Here is a 14,352-nt window from a genome sequence, read left to right on the forward strand (position 1 = left end):
GGGTCATCACTCGAGACAGCGGCTCACAACGTAGTCTTTCTCGAGTATTTTAGTCTTACATGCATCCAGACAGGAAGGGAAACAACTAAGTAATACTAGACACAAAACTATTCATGTATTGATACTCATTAACTCTCTTACTTCGAAGTACCTTACATATGAAAGTCAATGCCGCCTTGGTCAAAGCATTATACTCGGTTGTTGGCGTGCTAATAATATAGCACGACCTGAGTCTATGCCAACGACTCCTTGGCCCAGACGTTGTAGTTTTTGCGCTGTTTTCAAGGAATACGTAGTCTCCATAAACGCACATACATATAAGGATGAGCAGCATGTGAGGTCTTACTCTGGCGAGCAGCTATAATGTATAGGTACAGGTGATAGCTTACTACTACTAACGACTAAGGGGGTGATAGTGAGACAGTGGTGGGCTTCTACGTAGTATTTGGCCCTGCAGAATGTCTCCTCGTCCAAATAGTCGGCCCACATGAACAGCTTTCACATTGCCAGCACTCAGTAGGGCAAAAAGTTGAACTGATAAGGTATCCAAGAAGACAAGTTGAGCCATGATCCCCAGTGGGCGCCTTCCAAACCCTCACCAAAAGTCGCGCATAAAAGTTTAATCACAGGGAATTGTTTGATGAGACCAAAAAGTGGTCTCATCAAACAATTCTAATGCGACTCTTAACTAGCAACGTGATTAAACAAGTGACTGAACTCCACTATACTCGAAGGTCGCGTTCCAGCAACCGTTTTGGGGCGCATTAAACGCTTCGGTAATTTAAAATAAATTACGGATTAATCTGATCAAACGGTTTTATATGGGTTTTGGAAGGTGCCCACTGTTGCGGTTGTTTGATCCAGGTCTTACGATTCGGTCATATAATCAGCATGTTCAAATCCTGGACCTGATCTGCATAAGAATCAAAACCCTCCAACCGCGATCACATGCTGGATCCAAGGGTGATAGTTCAGGTCATGGAGTCTCACGAGGGCCCGAGAATACTCATGGCTCATCCCGCGCAGCACAGTTGTGCCGACCGTAGTGGTGGTGGGGGGGGTTCGCACCGGCAAAGTAGGCTACTCAGAATTTTTATTGAGTTTTCTCTCAAGATCGTCGTCAAATGTTGAGATAGGTTCCCACTGGTAAACGCGACCTTTCGGATTGAGGTCTTCCGAAGCTGAAGAACCCCCTCGGAGATGCATGCAAGCTAAGCAGAGATGAAGAAGCAACAGGGACCGCGGCACGGATAGTGGTGATAAACACTTCATTTAACACTACCAGGAACTAGGATGGAAGCGGTGAAGCAGCAGACCATCGCTGTGAGCGACTGCAGCACTCGTTGGTTCGTACCGGTACGTGAACCGCTGCACCAGCACCCTCGCGGCCAGCGGCGGCGGCGCCGCACGCACCAGGAAACAGCAGTACCCACGTCTCAGCGCACGCGACGAACTTGCCGTAGACGTCGCCGTACTTCGTGCTCCGCAAAATGCAGCACCGTACTGGCTGTGAAGGGGGGAATCTTCCTCTCTTTGTCTGCTTGGTCGAACGCGTGACGTATTCCTTCATATACGCGGCTTTGCTGCGATTGTTACAAAGCGCAAGCTCTCCTACCGTGTGTCATACCTTAGCGTGTCGCCATCGCTCCGTTCTGATGGCGACCAAGAGCGAGCTTGTGCTTCATGTGCTGCCGCCGCAGCTCCGTCGTTATGGCCCACAAGCTTCTCCACCTCGCCGATCTTGAGTTGCCTACTGAAGACTTTTGCAGTAGCGATTTTGCTACTGCAAATTCTCGACTCGTCTGCCGTGTTCTTGAGTAGGCATGTATTGATTTAGGTTGGGCTTTCTACTGAAGATTCACCGGTGCGAACCCCCCCCACCCCACCCCTAAAGGGGGGGGGGGTCGCACCGGTCCGAGCGTAGGCCAGCAGCGCGTATTTGAACGCGTCCTCCGTCAGGGGCTCTGGTAAAGGAAAAGGTGGTGGAGGCACGGCAGCGTCTCCACCTGCAGCTTGCTTGTCCATGGCCTTGATCGCCGTGACGAACTCGGGCGAGTACTTCCACCCGAAGATCAAGTCGACCCGGAGCTCTCTGGCGTCGTCGTTGAACATGTCGTCCGGTAGGCTTCTCCTTTCGTTTACGATGCGTTTCCAAGTGTGATGAGCTTCTCACTGCCGTAGTTTGTTTGCCAGTCGAAGTACTCGCTGTCGCCAAGCTGGTGGTATCAGCGGGCGCAAACAGGCAAAGGCAACGATGCGTCGGCGAAGCAAACCGACGGAACCTCGCGTCATCAGTGTGTACGCCGCAAGTCCTATCATCTACGGGGTCCTGGCCAGTGCTACCCCACCGCCCTAGCTGCAGGCTTTCTAGTCGAGCGCTCTACGCATACACGGACAAGCTCTCGATTACTTGGTTTTGCGTAGGTCGTCTTCGACTTGGCTGGGAACACCTGTGGTATAAAACGCTGGTGCTGGTACCGGTGGTGATTGCCGTGATAAGGGAGAACTGTGGCCCGCGTGATTCAGTTCACTTTCTGAAGCTGCTGTATGGGGCTGTTGATGTCGATGTGCATTTCCTGCCTCAGTCTGAAAGTTGCCGTTGAACCTGCTCGGTCGACATCCTTCTGGCTCGTGTAGCACGAAGGTTGCGCAGTTACGCGTTACGACCACGCAATTAATTTGTTGGGAGCTGTCCACCCCCTCATTCTTCGGGATTCCCAGTATAACCCCTCTAACCCCGTATTCTGTATCCTACAGAATAAGCATTGTCACAGGACATAGTATCCAGCAAACTTGTCCTCTCTTTCGAACTTCGCATATGGATGTTTGTATTGCCAGTATTGTGCACATCCTCCTGTTAGATTAGCGATGGGAAGATAAACGGGGTTTATTCCGCGGTAATAGACGGACGAGTATAAACCACCAACAGGTTTGAAAATTCGGGTGGAAGCCTAAAACCGTTGCGTGTCAGCCACTCGTACTTTCCTTCATTCCGAAACTGCGCTGTTCAAGACGTCGTAATGCAAGCTTTGTTGGGGCCCGTCGAGCGCGCCCAAGTGGCCAAGGACCATGGCCGAAGACGATCATGATGAGCGCCATTGTGATCTACAGGTAAGCGAGAGTGTGTACTTTGCTCTGTAACATTGTACTAGTGGTATATTGATTCTACGTTGCGATGTTGATTACCAGACCTGGTGATCCGACCCAGACGACGCTATGCTCTCGCGTGTGGCCCGATTGTCAGATCGATTGCGGAGTCAGCGCACAACTTCATCGGTTCCTACGAAGCCGGCTACAGCCGGGTCTACCGCTATATGTAGCTGATGCAGTGGCTACTCAAGAGGCTACAGAAGAAGCGCTCCTCATGGTGTGGCTACACCGGAGACTACAGAAGAAGCGGTAGATGCTACGACGGATGCTACAGAAGAAGAAGCTCTCCGCATGATGAGGTTACACCGGAGATTACAGAAGAAGGGACAGACGCTACGACGGAGGCTACCGATGAAAGCGGCAGGAATGGAGCGGCAGTGCCGGAGGCTACAGAGCAAAGCGGAGGCTGCCAAAATGGCGAAGATGACCCACGGCTGGCGCGAACATTGAAGAGCGTGCGCATGTAAAGGAAGAAGTAGACGTTGGCATGAATATCATATATTGTCCTGTTTCGTACAAGAGGAACCGTGTGTAGTGCGTGTCATTACGGGCTATTGAGCATACAAGCTCCCTGGTGTTGTTAGAGAGACAATCGTAACAAGCTTGTTAGGTGGGCTAAAGAAATCTAATGATGCGCTAATGTCAAGCACAAGGAAGAATTCGCCCAGTTCCTCCTCACTACGTCAGTTAGGAACAGGGCGATTTCTTCCACCGCGTTTATCGCGACGTGCCGAAGATGGGTGGCTGGAGCCGAAGTATGCTGCCTTAGCAGCCTTGCAAGGTATTACCATGTAGCAGGTTTTGAGCGTGCTCTACGCTCGCCACGACCAATAGAAGTTTGCCATTTCGGCATATGGTGGATACATTGAGCATGTTTTGTTCACTTTCGTAGATGTTCTGTGCACAATGTACCCAGCGCTTGACCGCAAGATGCGAAAGGGCTTCCAACAGCAAATCTTTGACAGGTTTTGAAGTATACTTTAATCAAGTCTAATGCTTATTCTGTAGGATACAAAATAAGGTCTGGGGCTAGAAGGGTTAATATGTAGTGTGACTGTCTGATACTCTGCGTGACTGCTAAAACTTCTTGAATCAAAAATGTAATCGCGCAGTAGTTTCCTGCGTTGCGTGACGCAAATTGACGCAACTTGCATCAATTCACAGGTCCAAGAGCTGTTCACAGGTCGAAATTTTGTGTAACTTACACAAACCATGTACCTTTCTTTCCGAAAGAGGGTACTTTATCACTTAAATAAGTACATATAAACCACTAATTGTTACATGTATTACTTTGTAGCTCATGGGTTCTTGCTAAATTTAGCACTAAAATCAAGGAAGGCAGTTATGGCCACAGTATGAATAGTAGTTTTGGTATGAACTCGTACTTTTTTGTATGATTCACTTTATACTTCTCCCAGATCATAGAAAAATGTAATTTTGGAACTGGCATGTCCTGATTGATCAAATAACACTAAATAACCCTCAAATGTTGTTTCAGCATGAAGAAGTTGCTTCCGATGATGGTCCATACATATTCCCAAGACAGAGAATCGACTTCCTCGGACTGAAACAACGTCCGAAAATCATCACATATATTTCCATAGAAAATTCTGATAGTGCCTACGAGGGGCTACTATTGAGGTGTTATACTGGGATAGGAAGCGACGAAGTGCTGATAGCCCAGCCCACACAGGATTAATTCGGGCGCTGCCCGCTGTCCCCCGTAGGTACAAACTGGTGATGAACCGGTAGTTTTAAGATTGATGTTGACCGACGAGAATGATGGCTGACGAGAAAGATGGAGGCTGCCTACCGATCTCACGAGGTCCGTTTTTCATTTGAGAATCGCCCGCAATAGCCGGGCGATTTGTAACGAGCCCAATCGTGGTAAGGCTTGCTTTTCAATTAGGGGCTCCGTGTACTGCTCAATCGACGAGTAAGCAAACCTGACGAAGTGGCTTTCATGGTTCTAACCGATGTTACCATGTACCTATCTCAGCCTTCTCGAAGCCCTAGTTTCAGTCAGAGTAAGCTCTACTTTCCCAACGTTGCGACTCGCGACTCGTGATGCGACGCCGTGATGGTCAAAAGATCAGACCAATTATTTGCAAAAGATTTGCCCAAATAATCGCTACATCTTGTATTTACTTTGAAACCCCCTAATACGTACCGTAATCCTTATGTGAAGACACCATCCCAATGACTCAGAATAAAAGTGACCTGCAAAACATAAATTGTGTTTTGACTTGTGATTTGTATGCTGTCAGTAAGGACTTAAACTACAACGGTACAATATTTGAAAGTTCATGCTTGGCTCATAGAGTTATCGGTATTGACTGAACGTCAGTAACCAGTGCTTATTGTATTATGTGAAGTTTATTATGGAGCCCTGCCTACCAGAGTGCTAAGTATTGACTGTGAGGGATGCGGCATTAGTGCTTCGAAATATTGAGTCGCGTGCATCTCTCCTTCCAGTGAGAAATCTATAAGTCGTGTCCGGTGCTTGTTCTTTTTGCGCTTGAGAATGCTGAAGTCAGCTTCGACTATATGCGTTCCAGGTGGGATACTCGCTAGTCCCAGTGCGAACACCTTGAGAGATTCGAATCTGTTGGCGAGAATAGGATCACTCCACGCCTTGCTGATGTGGAGGCTTGACAACCTGTCTATCGTGGTTTGAGCTCTGCGAGCATACTCTCGCTGAAGATCGTTGCGTTCTGACCATATCATGCTAATAGCATCACCTCCGTACGTGCTCGACAGGCGCGATTGATGATAATTCAGGATGGCCAAAAACTCTCCGTCCGTTGAATCAATAATCTCTTTCGGAGTTGACATAGTGATAACCTAGGGATCGATTGCCATGCGAATTTCACTTACTCGGTGAAGGAAATGACTAGCCGCTTCGCACACGGCTAGAGCCAATTGCTGCTGTTCGCCGACCGCAAGGCTTGCGTATAGTGCTGGGGCAAAAGGTGACGCCTTAAATATTTGAGCTTCGGCCTTGACGGCCGTACGTGATACAGAATCTGCACACAGCGTCCAACACTCGACCTACAGACGTCCTGCTGCCGGGTTTCGGACCCAGCTCCAGCGCATACTTCGGTAGTCTTGTCTTGCGTGCCGTCGAGTCTTGAAGGGCGTCATTGACAGAGCGAAGCTGTTGACTTGGGCGAGACGTGGTCATCGCGACCTCTCCGCGACTCTGCAAATGATCTCACAGGCTCTCCTGCAGAATAGAGCTTGCGCTGGTTTCAAAACTACTGAGCTTTGGTTTCACTGGTCTTGTACAGTATCTTATTTTTAGCATGGCTAGTTATGTATCCATCGTCATATGGTAGGCATTTCCGGAAAGCGGAGGCAGTGCGTCTGGTCTACACACATAATGCCTACGTTGACGAAGCCTGTTACCGACTTCCTTTGTTTGTTACTGACGCCTCCATATATCTGACAAATAATTTAAGCCAATCAAATAACAGTATCAAGCTCCTCTAAATATTGCTGACAGCGCCACAGGCTGTGACCCACAGCATTGCGTTTTGTTGAGTTGGTATCATGTCACGCAGGCGCGCAACAATCTCGGCTGACGAGAAACTAAAATGCTATCGATCTGGGTGGAACGTGTTGGGTTTTATTGCTGCTACTAGTGCATGTAATAGTAGAGCACCGCCGTAAAATGCCGATAAGTTTAGCTTACCAGTATGCTACTGGGCGGTAGTTCCCCAGTTCGGCTCGCCTGAGGGTTTACTGCACTATTCACCGTGCTTTGAGTATGTAGGTAGTGTAGGTCCTGTTGGGGACCCGCGACACACGGGACTGAATTCAGTTGCGTACAACTAGCACTGACATTGTGCCAGTGGGCCAATGTCTGCAATGCATGCAACGGGTTTACTGTAGGGCTAACCTCGATTATATGGCTGACAGCGAATCTAGGGAGGGAGGTTGCCTAGTGATGGAGACTTTGATGCATGTACCTCCAAGAACGGCGGCGCCATTCTCTACGCATGCACACAAGCACTATATTTTAATGTACTTTCTATGCTACTTAGTAGCCACAACATTGCTGTCAGCAATAAACAAAGTATCGGTAAGCACATAAGGATTACAGTAAGTACATTTGAAGCAATATGATTGGTCGAGAAAAATACTCCAAACATACTTTCTAACCGTGACAATCCTATTTTATTGGGACCCAATACAAATCGCTGTACCCAATAATTGGGTACAGCAAATGACTTGATAATTGTAAGAAACATGGATAGCCAATCAAATGACCGATAGAGAACCGTTTACAAACCACAATTCAATGCCTAGATAGGCGACCCGGAGCGAACGCTCCGGGAGTGTACACAGGTCGAAAGATCGAACTAGTTAGGATGACAAAAGTAAATGAAACTAATGCATTAAACTACTAGCAAGTTATAGCAGTAGGAGCGCCTATGCAGTAATATTTCCGTTACTCTATACGCTGAAGCTTTCTCCAAAACAGCGTTTATCCTGATCTTACATTTGATAGCGGTAGTCAGAGTTGGATGCAAGAGCTGGTTGTGTGGTGGAGTCGCTCAGATAAAAACTAATATACTCCCACACGTGTCCTGCCACGCAATGACGGGGGGGGGGTTACCCCTGCAAACCAAATACCCAAAGACAACGAGAACTAGTCCCGAGATCACTAGGCCTCACCTTGTGTACCCTTGTAGCAAGACTCGGATCTTTATCTAGCGTAATTCCTACAAGAAGTGTAATATGAAAGGGGCGAATATGGGGTTCCTTACACTCGCAGGCAGAGACTTAAGTTAACTCTGTCGCGGGTGCCCTTGTACAGCGAGGTAACTCTTCCCATTGTACGACAACTTGTTGTACAATATGTACAAGATCTACTGGAGATCTCCTACCGCAGCTAGTCTGCGGGTCCAAACCAAAGTGCGAGACGCACGCCAATACCTTACTAAACCGTTTAGAGTGTCGTACTGTCGAACACTGATAGCTGATCTCTTGAGTCCAGAAAATGTAACACACTACGCGACTAGAAGGTTACCGGGGAGGCCAAATCAATCCAGAACCCCGAGTACACTTCGCAAGTAGGTAGGAAACAGTCACAGTACACACGTAGGCGCTAACCGCACAACACAAAGACTAATATGAAGAAGTACCTTGTCTTGTTGTTGGAAAGTCTGAACTAAACTGCCTATCTGCCGTCGACTCGTCTGCCGGCCAACCAACCAACCAACCAACCAGTATGCCGCACGCATTTACCTTATGACGTAATCTGCTATCTCCTTGCGGCGTCATCGTCCTTGTTACGGGCCTCCCCGTTCCGTAAATACCCGCAGGCTTCTGATACGCGACGTCGACCATATGTGAAGGCCATCCAGCCGGCCTCTGTGATGCAGAGTCGCACCGAAGGTTGCGCGCATTAGTTCTCTCAGCAGCTGCGCCGCCAGTGGTCCGAGGGCTAACGCGACCGGGAAAGAAGGCTCCGATCTTTTGGGACTCGGAAGGCGTGGACGGAGGTAAGTCCTCGCTTCGGGTGGTGCTCGATTGGATGACGAATCCAGACAACTAGCGGGGCAGCGACAGAAACAACGGCAACACGAAGAAGGCTCTGCTGAAACAGATGGCCGCGGGGATCAAGATCGTGATAGCGCCGGCGTCCATGGGAAGATGATAGTGGCTGCTTGCACCGGGCCAGCCTGTATTCTTTTTTATGAATAAGTGATCTTGAGATGCGCTTGGAGCTACAGCTGATGATTTGACGTTCAACACTCCAAAATCGGTGAAGGAGCTTCTTCATTTGCGAAAAGGACGAGAAGGAGGCAAGCGGACGTCGGCAGGTGCGAGGCCGTCGAAATGCAAGCCCTTGCTAGGTAGGAGAGGGTGTGCGTGTGTGCTAAGATCATGGTATCGTTTGCGTGTTAGCTAGGGGGGGAGTTGTGCGCACAGGGCCAACACAAGCACGCGGTATTTGCGGAGGGGGGCCCTGCACCGAGCTTTCCGGCGCCTCGTGCAGTACTCGGCTCGCTAGACTGCTTGGCGCGGGGGCGTCCAGCCAAGCGCAGCCCGGCAGGCAACATGTAGTGGTAACAAGTAGTTGGCACTAAACATTAAAGTAGATCCAGCGTGTGTTGCTTAGCGCCTCGAAGCACTTTTGTCAGTACTGTAGCTACTTCAGACTACACGCAATGGTACAGTAGCATACAGAATACAGCATTTAGTGCAGCTCAGCCGCTTGCTCTCGAACCGAAGTGATATGTAGTGTTACTGTGAGGACACTTAGACCCAAGGACTTGGCGATCAAGTCCTCCAACTCGGTGGCCAAATTGACCAGACTTGGCCACTTAGCCCATCCTCGTGCTGGTGTTCGCTCGGTTGGTTGGTTGCTGGCAGCAACTTGCTGTCAACTTGGTTGGAACGTCCAACCAACATACGGAAATGTTCTCGACAAAAAACAGAGTGTCAGCCTATTCTTTTACCGTGCACCGGGCCAGTCGGTGTGGCCCGGTGCACCACGCTGCACCGACTGGAGCTGACCCGGTGCAAGTATCCTCTGTCGTGAGAAGATCAACACTCTCGAGAAGCAGTACCGCGAAGCGCAGGATTTCTTGGCTGCTACGGGGGCTGGAATCACGGACGAGAAGGACCTTCGAGCTATCGTGCAAAAGCGCTGCCCCTATTACTACGAGCTTCATGACGTGATGATCAACCGGCCATCAAGCCGACCGAAGATCACCTCAGATGACCTTGATGCAGAGGCGACAGCAGAACATGGGGAAGGAGGCGCTATCGTGCAACAGGGTGTTAGCCGTCCGCTCCCACTTCGGTCATCGCAAGCAGGCAACAAAGGGAACACTGAATCCGTTGAGAGATTGCTGAACCAGCAGGCAGAGGTGCTATGCGCTCGCGGAGAACAGCGGGAGATGATGATGGTATACCAAAAGCACAACTACAACCTGAAGGAGAAAGAGTTTAAGCTCAAGGAAGAGAAGAATGCTCGTCAAAACGCGCAAGCTGATATTGAGTTAATGCTGAAAAAGGTGGAGCTGAATCTGCAAAACGCGAAGCGGTCGTTCAGTTGCTGCTGTCGCGTAAAAAAATACAAGATGATGACGTTGAGCTGGACGACATCGTCCGACTCCTGCCCCTACCGCCACAGGAGTGAATATCCTAGTCCAGCCAATAGCTTCTGCTTTAGCAGAATGGTTAAAAGTTTTTATCAAACACGTAGTCGCGGAGATACTCCCTTCGATCTTCGTTAGATGTGTCAGGTAAATCTTCCGCATTTTCTTCAGCATCATTGTTTTCGTTGTCAACCCAAGTGTCGGGGATCGGTTAATGGATTGGCATGTTGTGCAGGATGATTGCTGCACGAATGAGTGAGATCGTCTCCTTCAGCTCCTCATTTCTTAGCCTTGCCCGCAGACGTGTTAGGAGTGGAAACCGACCTTTTAGGACTCCAATGAAGTGATCCACTCGGATACAAATTCTTGCGAGGCGCGAGTTGAAGAAAACATTTTTTATCGAGAGCTGTCCGCCACCACTTGTCTTGAATGCCGAGACCAAATCGGAAGAGGGCTGCTACGCTGAATCACCTAGCAGATACTCGTTGGCGTCAAAGTACTCATCACGTTGAACGGCCACCCTAGAATTTCTCCAGACACGGTTATCATGGCTAGAGCCGGCCCAGTCAATATTTTCGTATCGAATCCCAGATCATCGCAAATAATCAATCCATTGATAGTGTAGCAACCCTTGCGCGAAAACAAAATCTTCTTCATGATCCTCAGGCCGTTGAAAAAGCGGGAAGAGAGTACCGTTAATTAGACCAATACAATAAGGAAGCCCTGACACCTTCTCAATCCGCTCTGAAATTTCATGGTCGGTAAGTACAACAAAAAAACTCTTAAACAGATCCAATTTATCGATACTAAATACCTAGAATGGTTGAGTAAAAATGAGTTCGTTCAGACTAAGATGCCAAAGCTTAAGGCTGAGGTTGATGACTTTTTGAAGTAAAAAAATGGGTCGAATAACTCATCATAGTTTTTTTCCTAAATCTTGGATAGAGATGGCATGAGCTTACTGTGGTGACTCTTGATGTCATTTTCAAGTCCCTTCGCAACATAAGCGCTGCGTCGGAGTAGTTCAGCTCGAGCATCTTCGATGCATTGACGCTTCAGCTCCGCTTTGGCGTACGCTCGGTTGCCGCAACGGCAACGCTTAGTATTGGTCTAGTTGAAAACGTAACGAATCGGTTGAGGAGCTGTCGTTTCTTCTCCCACGCGTCAGCACAGATGTCCTTAGTACTGTTAATGAATTCTCATTGACTTCTTCCTTGGAAGGGCCTACTCGTCCATACGGGCGGGAGCACGGAATTGCATGTCGAACGAATGAGTTCATCAGATTGCGATGAAAATCACATCCGCATTCGCAAATGTAATTGCAGTAGTGCTCCTTAACAAAGATCTTGTATTGGGGGAGAATCCGTTGGCTGAAGGATTCGAAAAAGACTGCATCAGTACGCTCATCATTATCGAAAGTCTGAGCGAATACATCTTCAGTCTCAAACTTAAACTCTTCCTCGAACTGGAACTCCTTGATCTCTTTCAAGAGCTGCTTCCTGATGAAGAATCCCTTATCGGGTTCCTGAGCGGGATAGCAGTACTGCGTGAACTTGCAGTCAATCTTAAAAATAAACTGTTCGATGTTGGCGTACATGATTCGTCGGTTGTTGATGCTTGCTAGGAAGCTGGCTTGGTTTAGATACTTAGTATTTATCTCATTAAATAAAAAACGTTTCCTTATAAATTTTTGCTCTTTCTCATGAGAGCTTTCTAGAAGGTTCACGCTACTCTGATATTGTTCAAATCTGTAAACTTAGCTCTAAAATTCAGCCCTAACAATATCAGACTACTGACAGGTCCTCTGTCTCTCCCACGGCGATTTGGTGACTTGAAGTGTGTAATGGTAGAGACAGAACCTCTGTATGTTCTATGTACATCGGGTCAATAAATGTCCTACTACTAGTAGTGTCCTCTTTGGGGCGAAGCCCCCCTATAATGAAATCGCTCTGTTTTATCGCTCTGATATGCTTTCTTTCGATGAATTTATGGATTGGGCTAGGGAAAGGTTTAATGGTTGCCTCTCCCGGGGGCAAAAATGCAGCAATTTCCTCTGTATGAGATCCTTTCAGGCTCAATGTCCGACGGTTTCGAGTGACGATTCATAGAAGTTCAGGGACTTAGCCTCCAGCAAAGGGTGCGAAAGCCATTAAACTGAGGCCCGTCTTTTAGGAGGAGGCCTCTTCCAAATAGGGTATATATGCGCTGTGAGCCTTCTAAAGTGGATTTGGCTTAAAACCGCATTATTTTAGCTAAATGGGTACTCTGCTTTGCTGAACTATTGACCCTGCTTTAGCGTCGTATAGCACGGATATCGGGGTAAGTGCGCTTGTTGAAGGTCTACTTAGAGCTCTGCTGCTTAGCTATTGCTATTGCATGCCGCAGGTTGCTTGCCGTCACCTCACGCATTCGACGCGCCTCTTCCAGGACCGCCCTTGGATGCGGCCAGGTCGGTTGGTACACTGGGAGCAGGACACACGAGCACAGAGTAAGAGGCACCGGCGACGGCGTGGATTTGGGCGGGCGCCTGACACACGCTTAGGACGAGCGCGCTCACGAACGCTCTGCGTAGACCCCCCTCATGCGCGGCAGCCGCAGCGCCTCTGGCTACCGCGGCTCCACCTTCGGCTCAGACGCCGTGCTGTTGCAGCAAGACGCGGGCACGTGACGTGCTGCAGGAGCTACAGGCGCCAATCCGTTCGCCACCATTACCCATGGCGGTAGCAAGGAAGCTGAGCAGAGCTCAACCGGCGGCGTGCGCCCGCTACGAGCATGTGCATGACCCATGCGCGCTGGCAGACAAGCATGATGACGAGATCATGATGGCATGGACAAGGACTACGCCGGTCACGGGTCACCACGGTAGACCACCCGCACAAGCACTTCCCCACCATGTATTATATACCTGGACTTCAGTGCCCAATAGGCTGAAGTACAACAGACGCTTCGACACGCAGCCGTTCGCCACCGTCTTCGTGCTCAAAGACCCCAATGTGAGATCGGGAAATGACTGCGGCCGGGCGAGTTCCGGCCGAGGTCTAACTGCCTTGAGCTTGCGAGAGATGGCTGACCGAGGGCTCTGATTGGTCGGCCACATTCCCCGCGCTTTAGTGCCCAGAAGATTGATAGAGACTACGGAGTGACAGGAGGGTCTCGGCGGGTCAAAATAAACCGCCTGCCGAGGCCTCCGAAGTTTCACAGTGGGTACACTTTATGCCCAGTAAGAGTTCGGATTTAGGACGAAGTTTCGTCCGATTGTAGGATCAGCTCGAAAGCTCGGTCCACACTTGATATTTGTATAGACCTTAGGGATTAGCTATAAGAGAGGCCTGACAGCCTCTAATCATTAAACAGAGCAGAATTTTCTCCCCAAGCCACACAAGGGTCAAGTCCGTCTACGGTAAGTCGCTAAGCTTAGCGTAGGGTCTGGATACACTCGGCTGCACGGGGTATGTCTGCCGGTGAGCATAAGGTGCATTGACCGAGTGTTCATCCTGGTAAGGCCAAGAGTGAGTAGGTGGCCGCGTGTTGGGAGGTATTAGATACCTCTGTGCACAGTTGTACGTTTGACTGGGTGTGAGGCAAGGACCCCCCCCCCAGTGTATTTGACTTCTAGCCGAGGCTTCGCCCCGGCGCCCCTGTAAGAGGCTTCGATTGGCCTGGTACCCTTCCTTTCTGAGGGACCACAGAGGTTTAGTGCGAAAGCACGTATCACACATTGCATCCTAGTCGTAGCTCGTGGCTAAGGGTGCTCTTATATTTTAACGAAGGGTAAACCTATCTGACCCGCAACACACAGGGAGGTACATTCCAGCCCGTATAAGGGATCGGACCTGGTCTTCAGGTTTATTATCCCGACAATCTATCGCCGACTCTTCGGAGACGGCGTGTGTTGTTGGTAGGGCTCGTCCTAGAGACTTCGGTTGATAGGGCGAGGACTCGTAAACTCGTGTTTTCCTACACGACACCAAATACTAGGACGCTGTGCTGCCGATCGGCATGCTCGTCCTAGGGGGTGCTGTTCCTGTACACGATAAAGAATGACAACAACGGTGAGCGTGAGAACATCCCGTTGTACTCGGAGTGA

General features: G+C 49.3%; 2 protein-coding genes across 2 annotated transcripts; both read left to right on the top strand.

Annotated features, from left to right (window-relative positions):
• Positions 1-8,534: 8,534 nt before the first annotated feature.
• On the top strand, positions 8,535-10,306 carry PHYSODRAFT_317903 (hypothetical protein; the record flags this gene model as incomplete). The annotated part of the gene is made up of 5 exons (XM_009535349.1): positions 8,535-8,541; positions 8,601-8,680; positions 8,714-8,799; positions 9,689-10,140; positions 10,188-10,306. 5 exons carry the CDS (start codon positions 8,535-8,537, stop codon positions 10,304-10,306), a joined length of 744 nt encoding a protein of 247 aa, XP_009533644.1.
• A 2,540-nt stretch (positions 10,307-12,846) lies between these two features.
• PHYSODRAFT_337670 (hypothetical protein) lies at positions 12,847-14,352 on the top strand (the record flags this gene model as incomplete). The annotated part of the gene is made up of 4 exons (XM_009535350.1): positions 12,847-12,929; positions 12,994-13,127; positions 13,182-13,258; positions 14,278-14,352. 4 exons carry the CDS (start codon positions 12,847-12,849, stop codon positions 14,350-14,352), a joined length of 369 nt encoding a protein of 122 aa, XP_009533645.1.

Source organism: Phytophthora sojae, assembly GCF_000149755.1.
Source record: "Phytophthora sojae unplaced genomic scaffold PHYSOscaffold_8, whole genome shotgun sequence".
Lineage (NCBI taxonomy): Eukaryota > Oomycota > Peronosporomycetes > Peronosporales > Peronosporaceae > Phytophthora > Phytophthora sojae.